This window comes from Aulostomus chinensis, chromosome 12 (genome assembly GCF_037954235.1).
Source record: "Aulostomus chinensis isolate RoL2024-O1b breed Wild chromosome 12, RoL_Achi_v1.0, whole genome shotgun sequence".
NCBI classification, from domain to species: domain Eukaryota; kingdom Metazoa; phylum Chordata; class Actinopteri; order Syngnathiformes; family Aulostomidae; genus Aulostomus; species Aulostomus chinensis.
The window spans coordinates 19,174,836-19,193,954 of NC_141331.1; the positions used below are offsets into that span (position 1 = coordinate 19,174,836).

General features: G+C 42.8%; 2 protein-coding genes across 3 annotated transcripts; one reads left to right on the forward strand and one right to left on the reverse strand.

Moving 5' to 3' along the window:
* The first annotated feature begins 203 nt into the window (after nt 1-203).
* mettl5 (methyltransferase 5, N6-adenosine) lies at nt 204-2,431 on the forward strand. Its single transcript, XM_086220698.1, has 7 exons — nt 204-477; nt 552-666; nt 752-936; nt 1,611-1,693; nt 1,814-1,865; nt 1,934-1,983; nt 2,325-2,431. The coding sequence occupies exons 1-7, from the start codon at nt 378-380 to the stop codon at nt 2,364-2,366; spliced, it is 627 nt and encodes a 208-aa protein (XP_086076824.1). The 5' UTR covers nt 204-377; the 3' UTR covers nt 2,367-2,431.
* Nucleotides 2,044-18,421, reverse strand: ssb (small RNA binding exonuclease protection factor La). Of its 2 annotated transcripts, XM_086220696.1 has the most exons (12): nt 18,260-18,421; nt 17,166-17,244; nt 16,977-17,080; nt 14,921-15,095; nt 6,132-6,239; nt 5,946-6,049; nt 5,200-5,271; nt 5,061-5,103; nt 4,846-4,986; nt 4,566-4,752; nt 4,356-4,481; nt 2,047-2,527 (listed from the first exon to the last, which is right to left on the reverse strand). In XM_086220696.1, exons 2-12 carry the CDS (start codon nt 17,223-17,225, stop codon nt 2,448-2,450), a joined length of 1,200 nt encoding a protein of 399 aa, XP_086076822.1. In that variant the 5' UTR covers nt 17,226-17,244; nt 18,260-18,421; the 3' UTR covers nt 2,047-2,447. The 2 variants fall into 2 exon arrangements, with proteins under 2 accessions (XP_086076823.1, XP_086076822.1); XM_086220697.1 differs by lacking the exons at nt 16,977-17,080; nt 17,166-17,244; nt 18,260-18,421 and adding an exon at nt 16,427-16,644 and having other exon boundaries at nt 2,044-2,527.
* Between the last annotated feature and the right edge of the window lie 698 nt (nt 18,422-19,119).

A 19,119-nucleotide genomic window follows, 5' to 3' on the forward strand; every position in this document is an offset into this window, starting at 1 on the left:
GCGGTTAGGCGGGGGCTCAGGCCCTAACAACGCTGCTTGCAGCTTTAATTGTAATTATAATTATAATACTTTTTTATCATTCTTTTATTCATCAAAATGTCTATCATTAAATCACAGTTTGATTGTGCCAATTTATAAGTTGCCAATTTTGTATTCGTTTTTGGAAACAGGAAAGGAAAGTTCATGGATCAGAGTCATGTTGGAGGGAGGAACTACGCCGACCCGAGCCCGGTCCTCGTCGGATTGTTTTGGTAGATGTACCATTGCGGAAGTCGTGCTTAACTATGCATCTCGATTGCGTGTAACGTGAGAACAGCCTTTTAAAGGACGCTGCAGGGCGGTTTTAGCAACATATTTCGACTTAACGGTCATAAGAAATGAAACTCAAAGAATTAGAGAGTTGCCTACAACAAGTGGACGCATTTGAAGAGCCGAAAATTCTTCTGGAGCAATATCCCACCAGTCCACACATTGCTGGTGAGACGTCAACACGGGAGCATTGGAGAGTTTGCGAAAACTTTACACTCATACACTTTGTCGTATTTCCGCAGCTTGTATGCTTTACACAATCCAGAACACATTTGATGACATCGAGGGGAAACTAGTGGCAGATCTGGGATGCGGCTGCGGAGTCCTCAGCATCGGGGCGGCGATGCTCGATGCTGGGTGAGAGCAGCTACCGTCGTTCATACAGTGTTTTCATGGTGACTGAAGTTGTTTTATTAATCATTCGCTTCTGCTTCCTCTTCAGTCTGTGTGTCGGGTTCGACATTGACGACGACGCGCTGGAGATATTCAGGAGAAACGCGGAGGAGTTCGATGTTTCGAACCTTGATCTGGTCCAGTGTGACATGAGTTCGCTGCAGACTGAGGCTTATGCGAACAAATTTGACACCGTAATCATGAACCCACCTTTTGGAACAAAACACAACCAAGGTAAATACGTAGTCAAGAGTCTTCTTTGGGTGCTTTCTCAAAATTTTATAAGATTTTGAAAAGAAAGGTAAACATATCACAAATATGCGGAAAGACGGTGCAAGTTGCATCAACCGTTTCTTACAACTCAGTCAACCCATGCTGTCTGACTCCCCCATGTAAAGATATCGTTTAACAAAGATGCCCATGTTCACCAGAGATTCCCCTTGTGATAGGTTCGTGTTGGACAGCTGCAGAATTTGACCTAAAAAAGTGACCCCTCACTGCAAATGTGGCGTTTCCAGGATGCGCGATTTTGATTTTCTTCCAATATTTACAGATGTCAGAATTATCCCTAACAATACTGGTGTGTAATCTTTTGGGACATTTGGGGGAACCACACAGCAGAGACCTGCTCACTGGACTAATGGCTGCATTATAATACATTCCCATTTTAATTTGCCTCAGTTGCTTGACTGAAGCAAGGAATTCATCTTAGGTGAAGAGCAGCAAGACAGTCTAAACTTCCTGAAATACCTGGGTTATAAATCCATGCACTTATGACTTCAGTGTTTGAAAGAAGTGTACGCAGCATTAGAAAGACGCGTAGTTACATCAGCTACTTTTGATGAGCGAACTGCTGTAGAGCTCCGTTGTTTCACTGTAAATTTTTAACTTTAATTTTCCTCAAAAAGGTATGGACATGAAATTCCTGAGGGCAGCTTTAACCATGGCAGAGACAGCTGTGTATTCACTTCATAAAACATCAACCAGAGAGGTAAATTCACTTCAGGATCCAAACCAAATACCACCAGATGTCTTTCAAGTGTTGCTTTCATCTTGAGCTCAGATCCATGTTCCACCAAGAAACAACTAAAAATTCTCAACCCCGTTACAGCACATACAGAAAAAAGCGAATGACTGGGGAGTGAAGATGGAAGTGATAGCAGGTAAATATGCAGTACATCATATCGACCACTAAAATACTTTAAAAACTGATTTAATACTCTCTTCACAGAACTGAGGTATGACTTGCCTGCGTCTTTTAAGTTCCACAAAAAGAAATCGGTAAGTTGATGAACACCAGGCTCAGCTAACACGCTGTGAATCAACAGTCAAACTGAACTGATTTTTTTTATGAAGGATTTATTTGCTATTCACATATGCAAACTTAAAAATAGCAAAGCAGATGTTCTCATGAGTTAAAATAAGAAATCTACGAGGAAAAACAAAGTATGATGTCAGACAGATTCAAGATGTCACACAGGTCTTACAAAACCAACTAAAATTTTCTAGCAAAATTAAATTATCTTCAAAACAGATTGTTGTATTGGATAAAATCAAAACCTAAAGAAGACGAGAGAAAGTTGAACATTTGCCTTTTGAAGCTTTGCACTTTTGCTCTCTAGGTGGACATCCAGGTGGACTTCCTACGATTCTCCAGGGCCTGAAGCTCATGTGGAATGAATTTATGTTGCATTTACATGATTTATAATAAATGTTTTCACGAAAGAAATATTCAGACCTCGTCACTAAGATCCATTTTCAGTTTTGGCAACTTTTGCTGCAGGACCGTCAGCGTCGTCTCGTTCTCTCTTGGGGGCTACAGGTGCTGAAGGAAATAAAAGATATCGTGGTTATTGTCACCAAACCTCTAAGGTCTCATTTCCACAAAGACTTGCCTACCACCTGTAATTCCCCTTTATGCCCTCTCGTGCTGATTGCAAGGAAAAAGGAAAGCAGAATTTGAATGGGGCTTAATGTATCGATACTCTCTGGGGACAAAAAATATTGATAGATATATAGATATAGATATAGATATAGATAGATAGAGATAGAGATAGACAGAGATAGATAGAGATAGACAGAGATAGAGATAGATAGAGATAGACAGATATATAGATAGATATATAGATATATATATCTATATATAGATATAGATATATATATCTCGCAGAATCAATAAAATTGCTCAGCCCTAATCATCCCTGCTTTTGACCATACTCAGAATTGGGGGGCGCAACCTTGGTAGCCGAAAAAAAGTTTCACTGAAGTTGAAACTTTGGCCAGTAATCATCATACCCACACAAATCTTAATATTTATCAATATAAAAGTGAGCGGAGGTTATGATCCGATTCCTCTAATGTGCGCTGGCTTCTCCGCTGGATTGATAAATGACAGCCATTGTGTGTATTCTTTAAAACTCATGTATGATCACTTATGATAAGGAATTTTTTCTTATATCCTCTTTTCGAACTTCCTTGGGCCTCACCCTCATAATTACCGCATAAGGATAAAAGCTGATCTGACCCCGGGCCTTGACCTGAGGCTGGGGTGAACCTGTGGCGTCTTCCATAAGTTCAATGTTAGAATACTACTGACAGTACAGATGACACTTAGGACACCAGCGTTATCCTGATGCGTAGCTGTGTTTAGACTCCACCAAGGTCACATTGTGCTGGATGCTCCTACCAGGTGTTAGGTGTTCGGTGCAGTGCCCAACATTACTAGTGTGACTGTTTACAAGGGGTTGAACTCAGATGTTCGACTCAACCTCATCTCACAGCAAACCTTGTACGTCTGTTATGGACGTACATTTAAGTGTCCGGTGTGAGCAGTCTCTGAGTCCCCAGCCTGTTTCTTATATTGGATGAATTCCTTCATCTGGCAGGCGATACAGGAGCCTGCGCTCAGCCACCAGGGTCGGGTACACCTTCTTTCCAGAGGCTCTAACACTGCTGAACAAAAACTCGTCTCCTCTCTAGCACTGAACTTTACATTTACACTTCTGTACTGCTGACCTGTTTACATTTAGTCCTGTAATGTTTCATCAATGCCCTTGAACTGTTATCACACAAACTGCTGTGCGCACGTGAGTGAGTGAGTATATATACTTCTCATCTGCCACTGTGGACATACAGTATCATCAGGAAAACCTGTATTTATACAACTTTATCTCGACTGTCTCCATAACTGCACAGACTACTGCACTCAACCTGCACTTTGCTATTCATGCTTCTTTTGCACTTCCGGTTGGATGTCAACTGCATGTCATAGGCTCTGTACCTGAACTCTGCGAGGTTAATCTAATCTGGTCTAATCTAAAATTCCTCTACAGCTTACATGTACTTATACATGTATATACACTGACTTTTAATCAGTCTGAAGGGACTGCCCTATACAATTTGTGTACAACATAGACATCCTCTTCATCATATAATTTACGTGCTGTGGACTGACACTTTTTTCTCTCTCATCTCATGAAATCAGCATTCGTTAACTCACTATGATTCCTAGATTCTTGCTGGACTTGTAGCACGCAGTGGAGGAATACTGGGTATGAGGACGAGCCTGAAGTGCTAACGTCACAACAAAGCAGGAAAACGGGAGCTCTTTGGTGTGCCTGAATGATTACAGATCTCCGAGAGACTGAACTCACCATCCTCATGTTCGTCGTCACTATCAAACTTCGTCTTTTTGCCCTGATACTGGGTTCTGCCTTGATCTCTGCCACCTCTTCCCCTTCGGCCTCCTCTTCCTCGGCCTCCTGATCTTCCTCTACCACCTTTTAAGGAAATGTAGAAAACAAAAATGACTTTTTCTTAGGAGAGGTTTATCATTTGATCCTTAGAACAGCAGCCGTGTTTACCTCGGCCTTTGGATCTGTTGTAAGACTCCTGTTGAGCTTCAATGATCTTCTTTAGCATCTCTTTCTCCTCGTCTCCCTCCAGCAGCTGCCACGTGACACTGTTCTCCTTGATTTTAAGGTCCCCATCATTTGCAGCTTTAGCTTTTTCAAAAGCCTCCTTCGCATTGCCATCAAAGAGGAGGGTGCCCTTCATCGGGTTAAGAAAGCGGAAAAAAACAAACTGTAACCTAAAGACGCCTCTCTATGAGTAGGATGTGAGAGCGCTGTGGAGTTCACGTACCTCTTTGGCTCCCCTCGTGAAATCCACCCACTTGATCTTTCCGTGTCCAGAGAACAATTCATGAAAATCTTCTCTTGAAACATCCTCAAGTTCTCCAGAGAACTTCAGTAAGCAGCCCGTCTGTTCATCCAGGAGCAGACCCTGCAGCACAAACCCACCGTTAGCGTGTTCTGGTATCCTGTCCTTCCAGGAGAACAGAACTCGTGGCGACGTACCATTTCTTTCTCTTCAGCATGTTTCTGCTGCTGCTCTTTGTCCCTGAACGACATTTTCAGGGGGAGATGAGGGTGAGACGAGCGTCATTTTAAGCAGCAAAACCACTTTAGGACACAGTTGCTTTCGTTGTGTACTCACTGTCGTGCTTTTGCTTTTGTGTCGGCTTTGAACTGTTTTCGCTCCTCAGCCTTCTTGGCGTGGTAGTCTTCTCTGACAGCAGGAAAAGAAAAAAAAAAAACACATGATGGTTAACTTAATATCTTAACATCTGAGAATGAATTTCTGAGAAGATCACCAAAATAAAATGGATTAAAAAAGGAGTATACGTCAAAGACTTGAGGCAAAATCTTTCAAGTCATCTTGGTTTGAAATTTGTTTGCATGTATTTTAGCATCATTACAATAATTTTTTAGGGGGATTGAAGATGACAGCTGCTGTCAGCTATAAAAAAGGGGCAAATTGAATCGAAGATTCCATCCAGAATAATAATAAAAAAAAGAATACACACAGAATTACCTTCAACCCACCGTAACACAACCCCCTTTGTGTGATTATTCTATTGAAGAAAGCTCAACAAACTCTTACAGCAGGTTATGAACTAGTGCGATGACAGGAAGATGCTACTTAACGTTGCTGTGCTGCTTGGCAAAGTTTACTTCTCCAATTTCTAAGAAAAGCTGGTTATTGTTGCTTTTTGTTAAAAAAAAACAAAAAAACGTTAATCTAAAAATGTCTCAAATGTCTGGAAAAGATGTCTTCCTCACGTCCTCCCCCTAACAAGTTAGTTTTTACCAATCCATTTTCTCATTTTAATGTGAGTTACTCAATGTCATGTTTAATCCTACACTGTAAATCAGTCTCGTACATGACGTGACACAACATACCTTGATAACACCAGCATTTCATTGTCTTTGTATGATTTGATGTCAGAACGTTCTAGGAACTGCTTGGAGGATTCTTCCGTGTCAAAGCAGATAAACACAGATCCCTGTAAAGACGGAGAGAAGCCGTAAATCACAGCACACCGCCGAGAATTCGACTGGCATTTCTACCAGCAGCAGTGAATATACCTTGAACTGCTTTTGTAGGTTCTTCCTCATCTGAATGTTTTCAATGGCTCCTTTCCCTGTCAGCCAGTCCTGGATCTCGTCAAGGGTGGTTTCCAGGGGGAACCCTTTCTGGAGGAGGGAGGAGGAAAAAAAAATGTAACCTGACTCATCAGGAGAAAATAGTAAGGTGTCAAACATAATCTGTATACCTGAAACACAGGTACACAGGTACATCATGAAGGCATACAGAGTTATGGTATTGACATGGAAATATTTGGAGAAAACCTACAAAACTGTTGAGATTTTAAAAATCTAATTTAAAACAAAATCAATTATTAATTAAAGCTGCAAGCAGCGTTGTTAGGGCCTGAGCCCCCGCGCGGCCTACGGCCGCGTCCTTGACACCGGCCCCAATCCAACGGTGTAATCGGCAAATCCCTAGGCCTTGTAGTTTAGGAGATACGAGCCTCAGTGCGCTGCACAGTGTGACTGCAGAGCTGAGAGCCGGCCATTTAAGAGCCCCTCCCTTCTCTGCTCGCTCTCTGCCGTCTGTGTCAGAGTGGAGAGCAGAGGAGGATTTGGCAGTTTAACTGTGAAACACAGTCATAACTCAGCATATGTTGGTCAAAAGTTGAAAGTAAAGACATCAGTGCGTAGAGTTTTTTGTCAGGAATTCAATGGTGTGTTTTCTGAAGGTGTGAGTGTTTTAGTTTAGAAGCTACAAGTGTTTGTTTGAGAGTATGTACATGAGGGCAGAGAAGCTCCAATTTTGGTTTCCATGACTACAGTAAACAAATCTCTGCCATCTGTGCCTGAGTGGAGAGCAGCACAAAAATGAACATTTTTAGTGTGTGAAAAGCAAATAACTCTGCATTTGTAGCTTGGAAGTGGAATATAATTCCATATTTTTGTAGAGATTTTTCTGAGGAATCGACTGGTGTGTTTTGTGAAGCTGTGAGAGTTGTAGTTTAGACGTGAGAAGCATTTGTTCGAGAGTTTGTACCATGAGAGGACACGGGCACCCCATTGACTTCCATTGTGAGCGTGAAACGTGTCTCCCCGACTTTGACGGCTTATAAAATCCAAACCGAGCGCGTAGTATATTAGCCTTTAAAGATTTTTGAAGAGCAGTGTTGGGAGAGTAATGTGTGAAAGTCTGGAAGCTGTGCCATTTACGGTTTAGGAGGAGATAGATTTTGTTCGGGGAGGAGCAAAAGTCCTCTTTTTGACAGTTTTGTCCAATTTGTGGACATTGTGTTGTAGATAGGCGAGAGGTCAGAGCGTATGAAATTTTTGTCTTGATGAGACGAGTGCAACGGTGTTGGTCCCGTGTCTGTGGGACATTCGTACAAGCAGTTATAGCGCTCCAAATTTTTTGCGAGTTTTTTGGCTCCCTAGGTGGCGCTATTGAGTTTTTGCGAAAATTTTTTTTAAAATATAAAATTTTTCGCCAGACCGGACGTGTGTGCAAAATTTCAGCGAATTTCATGCATGTTCAGGGGGTCAAATTAAGCCTCAAAGTGGCGGGAGAAGAAAGAAACAATTAAAGCTGCAAGCAGCGTTGTTAGGGCCTGAGCCCCCACGCGGCCTACGGCCGCGTCCTTGACACTGGCCCGAATCCAACGGTGTAATCGGCAAATCCCTAGGCCTTGTAGTTTAGGAGATACGAGCCTCAGTGCGCTGCACAGTGTGAGTGCAGAGCTGAGAGCCGGCCCTTTAAGAGCCCCTCCCTTCTCTGCTCGCTCTCTGCCATCTCTGTCAGAGTGGAGAGCAGAGGAGGATTTGGCAGTTTTACTGACAAACACAGTCATAACTCTGCATATGTTGGTCAAAAGTGTAATGTAAAGACATCAGTTCGTAGAGTTTTTTCTCAGGAATTCAATGGTGTGTTTTCTGAAGGTGTGAGTGTTTTAATTTAGAAGCGACAAGTGTTTGTTTGAGAGTATGTACATGAGGGCAGAGAAGTGCCAATTGTGGTTTCCATGACTACAGTAAACAAATCTCTGCCATCTCTGTCAGAGCTGAGAGCAGAGCTGCCAGCTGGCTCATTAAGAACCCCTCCCCCGCTGCACTTTCTTTGATCTGTGCTAGAGTGGAGAGAGTGGAGGATTAAGAGAAATGTAGTGTGTAAAAGCTGAATAACTCGGCCTACGTTGGTGGAAAGTAACACAAAATACCATATTTTTGTAGGGATTTTTGTCAGGAATACAGTGATATGTTTTTAAAAGCTGTGCGATGTATGGTATAGACGTGAGAAGCATTTGTTCGAGAGTATGTACCATGAGAGGACACGGCCTCCCCATTGACTTCCATTGTAAGCGTAAAACGTGTCTCCCCCACTTTGAGGGCTTATAAAATCCAAACCGAGCGCGTAGTATATTAGCCTTTAAAGATTTTTGAAGAGCACAGTTGGGAGAGTAATGTGTGAAAGTTTGGAAGCCCTGGCATTTACGGTTTAGGAGGAGATAGATTTTTTTCGGGGAGTAAAAAAAGTCCTGATTTTGACAGTTTTGTCCAATTTGTGGACATTCTGTTGGAGATAGGTGAGGGGTCAGAGTGTAAGAATTGTTCGTCTTGATGAGACGAGTCCAACGGTGTTGGTCCCATGTCTGTGGGAGTTTTGTGTGAGGAGTTATAGCGCGCGAAATTAAAAAAAATTATCTTTTTTTTGTGTGGCTCCCTAGGTGGCGCTATAGACTTTAGTGGCGTTTTTGTTTTTGATTAGTGAATGTTGAGACATACCGAACCATTGTGCCAAATTTCAGCGAATTTCATGCATGTTCAGGGGGTCAAATTAGATTATGCGCGTTATGCGCATTATGCGCATATAGCGCGCACTCATTGAGAGCAAGAACAGTATAATACCAGGTTTTGAATGGGTGTGTATGTGAAAACTGGCTCCGGGCCGTCTGACCCAGTTGCCTCATGGGTGTTGGGGGGGCCTGGGACACTGTTTAGTGTGTGTTTTTAGTGTTTTTAGTGCTGCTAATGTGTTGCTCTGCCGAGCAAACATAATAGGGTCTTCGCCAGAAGTACCTTCTGGCTCAGGCCCTAATTAAAGCTGCAAGCAGCGTTGTTAGGGCCTGAGCCCCCGCGCGGCCTACGGCCGCGTCCTTGACACCGGCCCCAATCCAACGGTGTAATCGGCAAATCCCTAGGCCTTGTAGTTTAGGAGATACGAGCCTCAGTTCGCTGCACAGCGTGACTGCAGAGCTGAGAGCCGGCCATTTAAGAGCCCCTCCCTTCTCTGCTCGCTCTCTGCTGTCTGTGTCAGAGTGGAGAGCAGAGGAGGATTTGGCAGTTTAACTGTGAAACACAGTCATAACTCTGCATATATGGGTCAAAAGTGGAATGTAAAGACATCAGTGCGTAGAGTTTTTTCTCAGGAATTCAATGGTGTGCTTTTTGAATGTGTGAGTGTTTTAATTTAGAAGCGACAAGTGTTTGTTTGAGAGTATGTACATGAGGGCAGAGAAGCTCCAATTCTGGTTTCCATGACTGCAGTAAACAAATCTCTGCCATGTCTGTCAGAGCTGAGAGCAGAGCTGAGAGCAGAGCTGCCAGCTGGCTCATTAAAAACCCCTCCCCCGCTGCACTTTCTTTGATCTGTGCTAGAGTGGAGAGAGTGGAGGATTAAGAGAAATGTAGTGTGTAAAAGCTGAATAACTCGGCCTACGTTGGTCAAAAGTAACACAAAATACCATATTTTTGTAGGGATTTTTGTCAGGAATACAGTGATATGTTTTTAAAAGCTGTGCGATGTATGGTATAGACGTGAGAAGCATTTGTTTGAGAGTATGTACCCTGAGAGGACACGCTCCCCCCATAGACTTCCATTGTAAGCGTGAAACGTGTCTCCCCCACTTTGAGAGCTTATAAAATCCAAACCGAGCGCGTAGTATATTATTCTTACTGAACTTTTAATCAGCACAGTTGGGAGAGTAATGTGTGAAAGTTTGGAAGCCCTGGCATTTACGGTTTAGGAGGAGATAGATTTTGTTCGGGGAGTAAAAAAAGTCCTGATTTTGACAGTTTTGTCCAATTTGTGGACATTCTGTTGGAGATAGGTGAGGGGTCAGAGTGTAAGAATTGTTCGTCTTGATGAGACGAGTCCAACGGTGTTGGTCCCATGTCTGTGGGAGTTTTGTGTGAGGAGTTATAGCGCGCGAAATTAAAAAAAATTATCTTTTTTTTGTGTGGCTCCCTAGGTGGCGCTATAGACTTTAGTGGCGTTTTTGTTTTTGATTAGTGAATGTTGAGACATACCGAACGATTGTGCCAAATTTCAGCGAATTTCATGCATGTTCAGGGGGTCAAATTAGATTATGCGCGTTATGCGCATTATGCGCATATAGCGCGCACTCATTGAGAGCAAGAACAGTATAATACCAGGTTTTGAATGGGTGTGTATGTGAAAACTGGCTCCGGGCCGTCTGGCCCAGTTGCCTCATGGGTGTTGGGGGGGCCTGGGACACTGTTTAGTGTGTGTTTTTAGTGTTTTTAGTGCTGCTAATGTGTTGCTCTGCCGAGCAAACATAATAGGGTCTTCGCCAGAAGTACCTTCTGGCTCAGGCCCTAATTAAAGCTGCAAGCAGCGTTGTTAGGGCCTGAGCCCCCGCGCGGCCTACGGCCGCGTCCTTGACACCGGCCCCAATCCAACGGTGTAATCGGCAAATCCCTAGGCCTTGTAGTTTAGGAGATACGAGCCTCAGTTCGCTGCACAGCGTGACTGCAGAGCTGAGAGCCGGCCCTTTAAGAACCCCTCCCTTCTCTGCTCGCTCTCTGCCATCTGTGTCAGAGTGGAGAGCAGAGGAGGATTTGGCAGTTTTACTGTGAAACACAGTCATAACTCTGCATATGTTGGTCAAAAGTGTAATGTAAAGACGTCAGTTCGTAGAGTTTTTTCTCAGGAATTCAATGGTGTGTTTTCTGAAGGTGTGAGTGTTTTAATTTAGAAGCGACAAGTGTTTGTTTGAGAGTATGTACATGAGGGCAGAGAAGTGCCAATTGTGGTTTCCATGACTACAGTAAACAAATCTCTGCCATGTCTGTCAGAGCTGAGAGCAGAGCTGAGAGCAGAGCTGCCAGCTGGCCCATTAAGAACCCCTCCCCCGCTGCACTTTCTTTGATCTGTGCTAGAGTGGAGAGAGTGGAGGATTAAGAGAAATGTAGTGTGTAAAAGCTGAATAACTCGGCCTACGTTGGTGGAAAGTAACACAAAATACCATATTTTTGTAGGGATTTTTGTCAGGAATACAGTGATATGTTTTTAAAAGCTGTGCGATGTATGGTATAGACGTGAGAAGCATTTGTTCGAGAGTATGTACCATGAGAGGACACGGCCTCCCCATTGACTTCCATTGTAAGCGTAAAACGTGTCTCCCCCACTTTGAGGGCTTATAAAATCCAAACCGAGCGCGTAGTATATTAGCCTTTAAAGATTTTTGAAGAGCACAGTTGGGAGAGTAATGTGTGAAAGTTTGGAAGCCCTGGCATTTACGGTTTAGGAGGAGATAGATTTTGTTCGGGGAGTAAAAAAAGTCCTGATTTTGACAGTTTTGTCCAATTTGTGGACATTCTGTTGGAGATAGGTGAGGGGTCAGAGTGTAAGAATTGTTCGTGTTGATGAGACGAGTCCAACGGTGTTGGTCCCATGTCTGTGGGAGTTTTGTGTGAGGAGTTATAGCGCGCGAAATTAAAAAAAATTATCTTTTTTTTGTGTGGCTCCCTAGGTGGCGCTATAGACTTTAGTGGCGTTTTTGTTTTTGATTAGTGAATGTTGAGACATACCGAACGATTGTGCCAAATTTCAGCGAATTTCATGCATGTTCAGGGGGTCAAATTAGATTATGCGCGTTATGCGCATTATGCGCATATAGCGCGCACTCATTGAGAGCAAGAACAGTATAATACCAGGTTTTGAATGGGTGTGTATGTGAAAACTGGCTCCGGGCCGTCTGACCCAGTTGCCTCATGGGTGTTGGGGGGGCCTGGGACACTGTTTAGTGTGTGTTTTTAGTGTTTTTAGTGCTGCTAATGTGTTGCTCTGCCGAGCAAACATAATAGGGTCTTCGCCAGAAGTACCTTCTGGCTCAGGCCCTAATTAAAGCTGCAAGCAGCGTTGTTAGGGCCTGAGCCCCCGCGCGGCCTACGGCCGCGTCCTTGACACCGGCCCCAATCCAACGGTGTAATCGGCAAATCCCTAGGCCTTGTAGTTGAGGAGATATGAGCCTCAGTGCGCTGCACAGTGTGAGTGCAGAGCTGAGAGCCGGCCCTTTAAGAGCCCCTCCCTTCTCTGCTCGCTCTCTGCCATCTCTGTCAGAGCTGAGAGCAGAGCTGAGAGCAGAGCTGCCAGCTGTTCCTTTAAGAACCCCTCCCCCGCTGCACTGTGTCTGATCTGTGCTGGAGTGGAGAGAGTGGAGGATTAAGAGAAATATAGTGTGTAAAAGCTGAATAAGTCGTCATACGTTGGTCAAAAGTCACACAAAATACCATATTTTTGTAGGGATTTTTGTCAGGAATACAGTGTTGTGTTTTTAAAAGCTGTGGAATGTATGGTGTAGATGTGAGAAGCATTTGTTTGAGAGTATGTACCCTGAGAGGACACGCTCTCCCCATATACTTCCATTGTAAGGCGAAAAGTGTCTCCCCCACTTTGACGGCTCATAAAATCCAAACCGAGCGCGTAGTATATTAGCCTTTAAAGATTTTTGAAGAGCACAGTTGGGAGAGTAATGTGTGAAAGTTTGGAAGCCCTGGCATTTACGGTTCAGGAGGAGATAGATTTTGTTCGGGGCGCAAAATTGTCCAAAATTAGACATTCGTGTCCAAATTGTGGACATCCTGTTACAGTTAGGTCAGGGGTGTGAGTGTATGATTTATCCGTCTTGATGAGACGAGTTCAATGGTGTTTGTCCCATGTCTGAAGGACATTCCTACAGTCTGTGGCGTGGTTTTTTGTGTATGTAGGTGGCGCTATTGAGTAGAGCGCCTCTTTTTTTTTTAATTATCGAATTTTTCGCCGCACCTGATGTGCTTACCAAATTTGGTGAGTTTTCATGCATGTTTAGGGGGTCAAATTTACTTTTGAAGTGGCGAGTGTGACTTCGAAACATAATAGGGTCTTCGCCAGGGACTGGCTCAGGCCCTAATTAAAGCTGCAAGCAGCGTTGTTAGGGCCTGAGCCCCCGCGCGGCCTACGGCCGCGTCCTTGACACCGGCCCCAATCCAACGGTGTAATCGGCAAATCCCTAGGCCTTGTAGTTTAGGAGATACGAGCCTCAGTTCGCTGCACAGCGTGACTGCAGAGCTGAGAGCCGGCCATTTAAGAGCCCCTCCCTTCTCTGCTCGCTCTCTGCTGTCTGTGTCAGAGTGGAGAGCAGAGGAGGATTTGGCAGTTTAACTGTGAAACACAGTCATAACTCTGCATATATGGGTCAAAAGTGGAATGTAAAGACATCAGTGCGTAGAGTTTTTTCTCAGGAATTCAATGGTGTGCTTTTTGAATGTGTGAGTGTTTTAATTTAGAAGCGACAAGTGTTTGTTTGAGAGTATGTACATGAGGGCAGAGAAGCTCCAATTCTGGTTTCCATGACTGCAGTAAACAAATCTCTGCCATGTCTGTCAGAGCTGAGAGCAGAGCTGAGAGCAGAGCTGCCAGCTGGCTCATTAAAAACCCCTCCCCCGCTGCACTTTCTTTGATCTGTGCTAGAGTGGAGAGAGTGGAGGATTAAGAGAAATGTAGTGTGTAAAAGCTGAATAACTCGGCCTACGTTGGTCAAAAGTAACACAAAATACCATATTTTTGTAGGGATTTTTGTCAGGAATACAGTGATATGTTTTTAAAAGCTGTGCGATGTATGGTATAGACGTGAGAAGCATTTGTTTGAGAGTATGTACCCTGAGAGGACACGCTCCCCCCATAGACTTCCATTGTAAGCGTGAAACGTGTCTCCCCCACTTTGAGAGCTTATAAAATCCAAACCGAGCGCGTAGTATATTATTCTTACTGAACTTTTAATCAGCACAGTTGGGAGAGTAATGTGTGAAAGTTTGGAAGCCCTGGCATTTACGGTTTAGGAGGAGATAGATTTTGTTCGGGGAGTAAAAAAAGTCCTGATTTTGACAGTTTTGTCCAATTTGTGGACATTCTGTTGGAGATAGGTGAGGGGTCAGAGTGTAAGAATTGTTCGTCTTGATGAGACGAGTCCAACGGTGTTGGTCCCATGTCTGTGGGAGTTTTGTGTGAGGAGTTATAGCGCGCGAAATTAAAAAAAATTATCTTTTTTTTGTGTGGCTCCCTAGGTGGCGCTATAGACTTTAGTGGCGTTTTTGTTTTTGATTAGTGAATGTTGAGACATACCGAACGATTGTGCCAAATTTCAGCGAATTTCATGCATGTTCAGGGGGTCAAATTAGATTATGCGCGTTATGCGCATTATGCGCATATAGCGCGCACTCATTGAGAGCAAGAACAGTATAATACCAGGTTTTGAATGGGTGTGTATGTGAAAACTGGCTCCGGGCCGTCTGGCCCAGTTGCCTCATGGGTGTTGGGGGGGCCTGGGACACTGTTTAGTGTGTGTTTTTAGTGTTTTTAGTGCTGCTAATGTGTTGCTCTGCCGAGCAAACATAATAGGGTCTTCGCCAGAAGTACCTTCTGGCTCAGGCCCTAATTACTGCCACCTAAGGGCCTCCCAGGTTCTTCTACATGTTTGGTGGCAGTCTGCAATATGGCCACTAGATGGCACTAAATACCACACTAGTGCTGTAATGATTCAATTCCACATTAAGAGTTTTTAAAAACTTACAATGTACACAGATTTGTGTTTGACAGCATCTTTGTATTCCTCATTGAGTTCCGGCAAAGGTTTGTTTGGAGACCGTCTGATTTTGGTTTTGTCTTCACTGATTTCCAAGAGGCCTGTCTTTGATTTCTGGAGTGCTGAAACAATGACGCTGCTCTCTGAGGTTAGGGACTTCAGTCTGCCAAAACACACACACACACACACACAGCTATAAGGGAGAGTAATGTCCACTGGTACAGAACTCGGACATTTACACAGTAAAACCTCCATTCTGAACTCGTTTACAAAGACGCCGTATGTAATTTAAAAACTTCCTTTTTCCCCTCCGATATTTACTCAGACTGAGTCAACTGAGAGCAACAATGTCTTCACCAGCAACGACCTGATCACAGCAACACCTCAAACCCACCCATCCATCCATCTTCAACCACTTATCCTGTTAAGGGTCACGGGGGGGGGGGGGGGGGGGCTATCCCAGCTGACTCCAGGTGAGAGGCGGGGTTCACCCCGGACAGGTCACCAGTCCATCTCAGGACCAACACATAGAGACAAACAACCATTCACACTCACAGTCACACCTACGGTCAATTTAGAGTATCAATCAGCCTCGTCCCCTCTTGATGTCTTTGGACTGTGGGAGGAAGCTGGAGTACCATAGAGAACCCACACAGGAACGGAGAGAACATGGAGACTCCACACAGAAAGATCCTGTGCTGGAGCCAGGACTTGAACCTGGAACCTTCTTGCTGTGAGGCGACAGTGCTGACCACTGCACCACCGTGCAGCCCGACACCTTCAACAATGAACAACCTGCAACACTTAACCACAGTCTGATGCCACTGGAGTTTTAAAGTTAAAGGCCTTGCTCAAGGGCACCTCGAGGTGATAATGAGATGATGTAATCAGGATCTCAACGCTGTAATTTGACTGCAGGGTCAACTTTGGGGGTATTTTAGAAATCGAGAGCCCAGAAGGAACAAAATTATGTTACACTGCATCTTCAAGCAATTAGGCTTGATGAGCTCAAGACTGCTGACTCATGGTGACTTAAGACAACAATGTTCAAAATAAGCTCATCTGGCTGCTTTGATTTTGCTGACATATCAATATACTCAAGTCTACTCTTTAATAAAGCTTCTTATGAGCAAAAGTTTGATTTTTATATAAACAGGTTTTAATGTTATAGCTCAATGAGAGCGACTGGTAATAAGTGCTGACTGGCACAGTGAGGGTGAGTGTGCATTACCACAACTGATCCTCATTCTTCCTCATTTGCCTCTCACTTGAGCTTTGGTGGACATTGCTGCTTTTAGCAGATTTGCCACAGCTCATCCATCCAAAGTAGTTTTGGGGTAACACGACATTTTGTTGATGACCAGAACAAAACGTAAAACGTAGAAATATTTACACACACACTCCGAAGTTATAGCGAGAACAGCAGAGGGTTGCTAAGCACAATAATAGCAGTGTGACTGCATTTTAACTTCACTATTATCTACAGACACAGACCTGTTATTATTAGTGACTGATTCACATGCCTGCCTGAACATGCAAGAGACAGCTGCAACCTGTAGAGGGCAGTAAAACACAGGATCCCACTGGATATAAACTGGAAAGAAAGAAACAGGATAATTTTTTCTAAAGCTATCAAAAAAGAGAAATAGTGGCCTGAATCAGAACAACAACAACACAGGAGAGGGTTTCAGCCACACTACCAGTAACTTACTGGTCCTAAAAATACTAATATTTTCTATTAATCTTGATTAAATAAAATACTTAGGTAATCAATCATATTGTTCATTTCCAAATAATTTGTTTCAGCAAGAGAGAATTTGTTAATCTCCATCCAATAAGGTAAAAAACAACAACAATGTGATATTGTCAAAAAACAGAAATTAAAATAAACAAATCTATTTTGGAAGTGTTTCTTCTTTCACTTGTTTTAACAACAAATTAAAAATTGTAAAGTTCAAAATAGAAGATACCTACCGATAAGCAGAAATAAATGAATTGATAAACGTATAATATGTGAAATAAGAATAGGTTTTGTTTTGCTGACCTGTTAAATTTAAGCATCGTCTCCAAAGTCACCCAACCATCATCAAGCTGCAGTTGTTCTTTGAGAAACTTGTCCCTGAGAAGATTGTGATCCCCGAAGTAGTACTAGAGGCAAGAACCGCAGACTTGTTCAGGTGGAATATAACACATCATTACAAATTAAATTTAGTTTTATGAACATGTGAGATACCTCTACTTGACGCGCCACTTTCATCTCAACTGGAGACATTTCCTCTTTAATGTCTGCCATGACTGTTCTCTGTACAACACTGTAACACACAGAAGAGAATAAAAATCCATCACAATTGCTGGATGAGACACATTGCACATCCAAGTAACCATTACAAATATCTATTAAAATGCTCTAAACGTGACAAGTAAACATACACATGGCCCACTACTGAGAGTCTTACAGTCTTAAAGTTGTACACACATGAAAAAATAAAATGATCCGCGCTTGAACAATCTGGTTGTGGCTCAGCTTCAGGATCTTGCAGCCATCTACAAATATCTATTGAAGGTTTAAAAACTGCACATACTGGAGTGTGTGGAGTTTTCTGCAACTCCAACAGTACAATACACACATTTTTACAATTTTCCACTAAAGTTAACACTGGAGCCAGATACGGTGAGGGTTCGTCCATTAATTCCTGCTTCGGGTGATTTAGCGAGTGAACCTGTTCTTTCTGCATCCTACGCCGGCTGTGAATCCCCCGAAGCTAACAATAATTACTGCAGCTCCTGAGAACTGAGTCTAGCTAACACCAATTACTTTCTGATCATCGCAGCCAAATAATTGATATATTTCATGTTAAGAGTCGAGTCTAATATTTTGAATAGTTAACACACTACATTAAAACTATCACCAACACTGACACAAAATACAAAAATAAGCATAAAATTTGCATGACCGGTGCTCAGTCTTTATGGACGATGTCATGTAGCTTCAGCTAACATGCTAGCACACTTGCTAGCTTACATGTCGCAGTTGTACACCGGCCACTGCATGTTTGTACACTAAAATAGCAACTGACACAGCTTTGAACGTTTAATCGTTTAAACAATAATTATTTTTTCTGAATAATATTAGAAAATAATCCTTTAAATTACTGCTGCACAAGATGTTTAATTGACCAGTTTTCTGCGTAACCCCATTCTACCAAGAGCATATTGCTCCAACAAGCTAAATGAGCACGTTGTTTCTTTTACAAACGAATTAGATTTCTGGGGAGCGTAAAAAACTAAATGAGGGTATTTTACACAACATTGCGGAATTATACTTACGATACGCTGAATCACCACCTCCAGCAAGTTTAGCCGTTCAAACCAAAAACCACACTTTCTTTCTGCACATGTGGTACTGCGTGCTACGGATATTATCGAAGACCAAAAGAGACCAAATGCGCTGCGCCTCTGATGTGGTCTTAAAGCTATAGTGAGAATCCTGCAGGGGCGGTTTCGTAAGGTGCCAACAAGGGCCAGTATGGAGGCGTATAACGCCAACGTCTGTCTATCGTAATTTACATAAGAATTTTTACAATTTCTGCAAAAGGAAAAAAGAGATTTGTGCTTTTTTTTTATTCTACAACTTTTGTGAGAATATTAAGTTCTCTTTACTTCAATAAAAGTAGACTTATCAAGATAAAATAGTACTCTGGTAAAAGTAAAAGTCTCAATTCAAAATCCTACTTAATTGAAAGTACAGAAGTGTCAGGTAATAAGTTTACAAAAGGATAAAAGCAAAAGTACACGTTCTACTTTATGTTTGCGTATTACAGTGCTTGGGAGTATTCAATTCTTGAACCACTGACCTCTCCAGGCCCTGTAAAAGTGTTCTTCAGTCCAGTTGAACTACTCTGTCTTCTTGAAGCTGACAGGCTACAGTTTTGAAAGTACATATTCTTCTTCTGTTTTTGTTGATTTTTTTCGATGCAAAGTTTTTTTTTCTTCAAAGTAAGTAATACCTGATGGGTTTAGATACATCTAGTCAAAGTATACATTTTGCATTAAAATTTAGTGAAGTAGGAGTACAAAGCCCTCTCAAATAAAAATGCTTGGTATTGTAATTAAGTATTTTACAGTACAGATACTTAACTCCAGTATCATACTTAAGTACCTAAGTACTGTATTGAAGAACAGTATTG

Excerpts from the sequence above, each read along its gene's own strand:
- ssb (XM_086220696.1), bottom strand. The coding sequence starts at position 17,225 with ATGGCAGACATTAAAGAGGAAATGTCTCCAGTTGAGATGAAAGTGGCG. Across the intron at positions 6,240-14,920 it reads AACACAAATCTGTGTACATT|AAAGGGTTCCCCCTGGAAAC; the intron begins GTAAGTTTTTAA and ends TCCCTCCTCCAG. Across the intron at positions 5,104-5,199 it reads ACAAAAGCAAAAGCACGACA|GGACAAAGAGCAGCAGCAGA; the intron begins GTGAGTACACAA and ends AATGTCGTTCAG.
- mettl5 (XM_086220698.1), top strand. The coding sequence starts at position 378 with ATGAAACTCAAAGAATTAGAGAGTTGCCTACAACAAGTGGACGCATTT. Across the intron at positions 478-551 it reads CACCAGTCCACACATTGCTG|CTTGTATGCTTTACACAATC; the intron begins GTGAGACGTCAA and ends GTATTTCCGCAG. Across the intron at positions 1,984-2,324 it reads AGTTCCACAAAAAGAAATCG|GTGGACATCCAGGTGGACTT; the intron begins GTAAGTTGATGA and ends TTTGCTCTCTAG.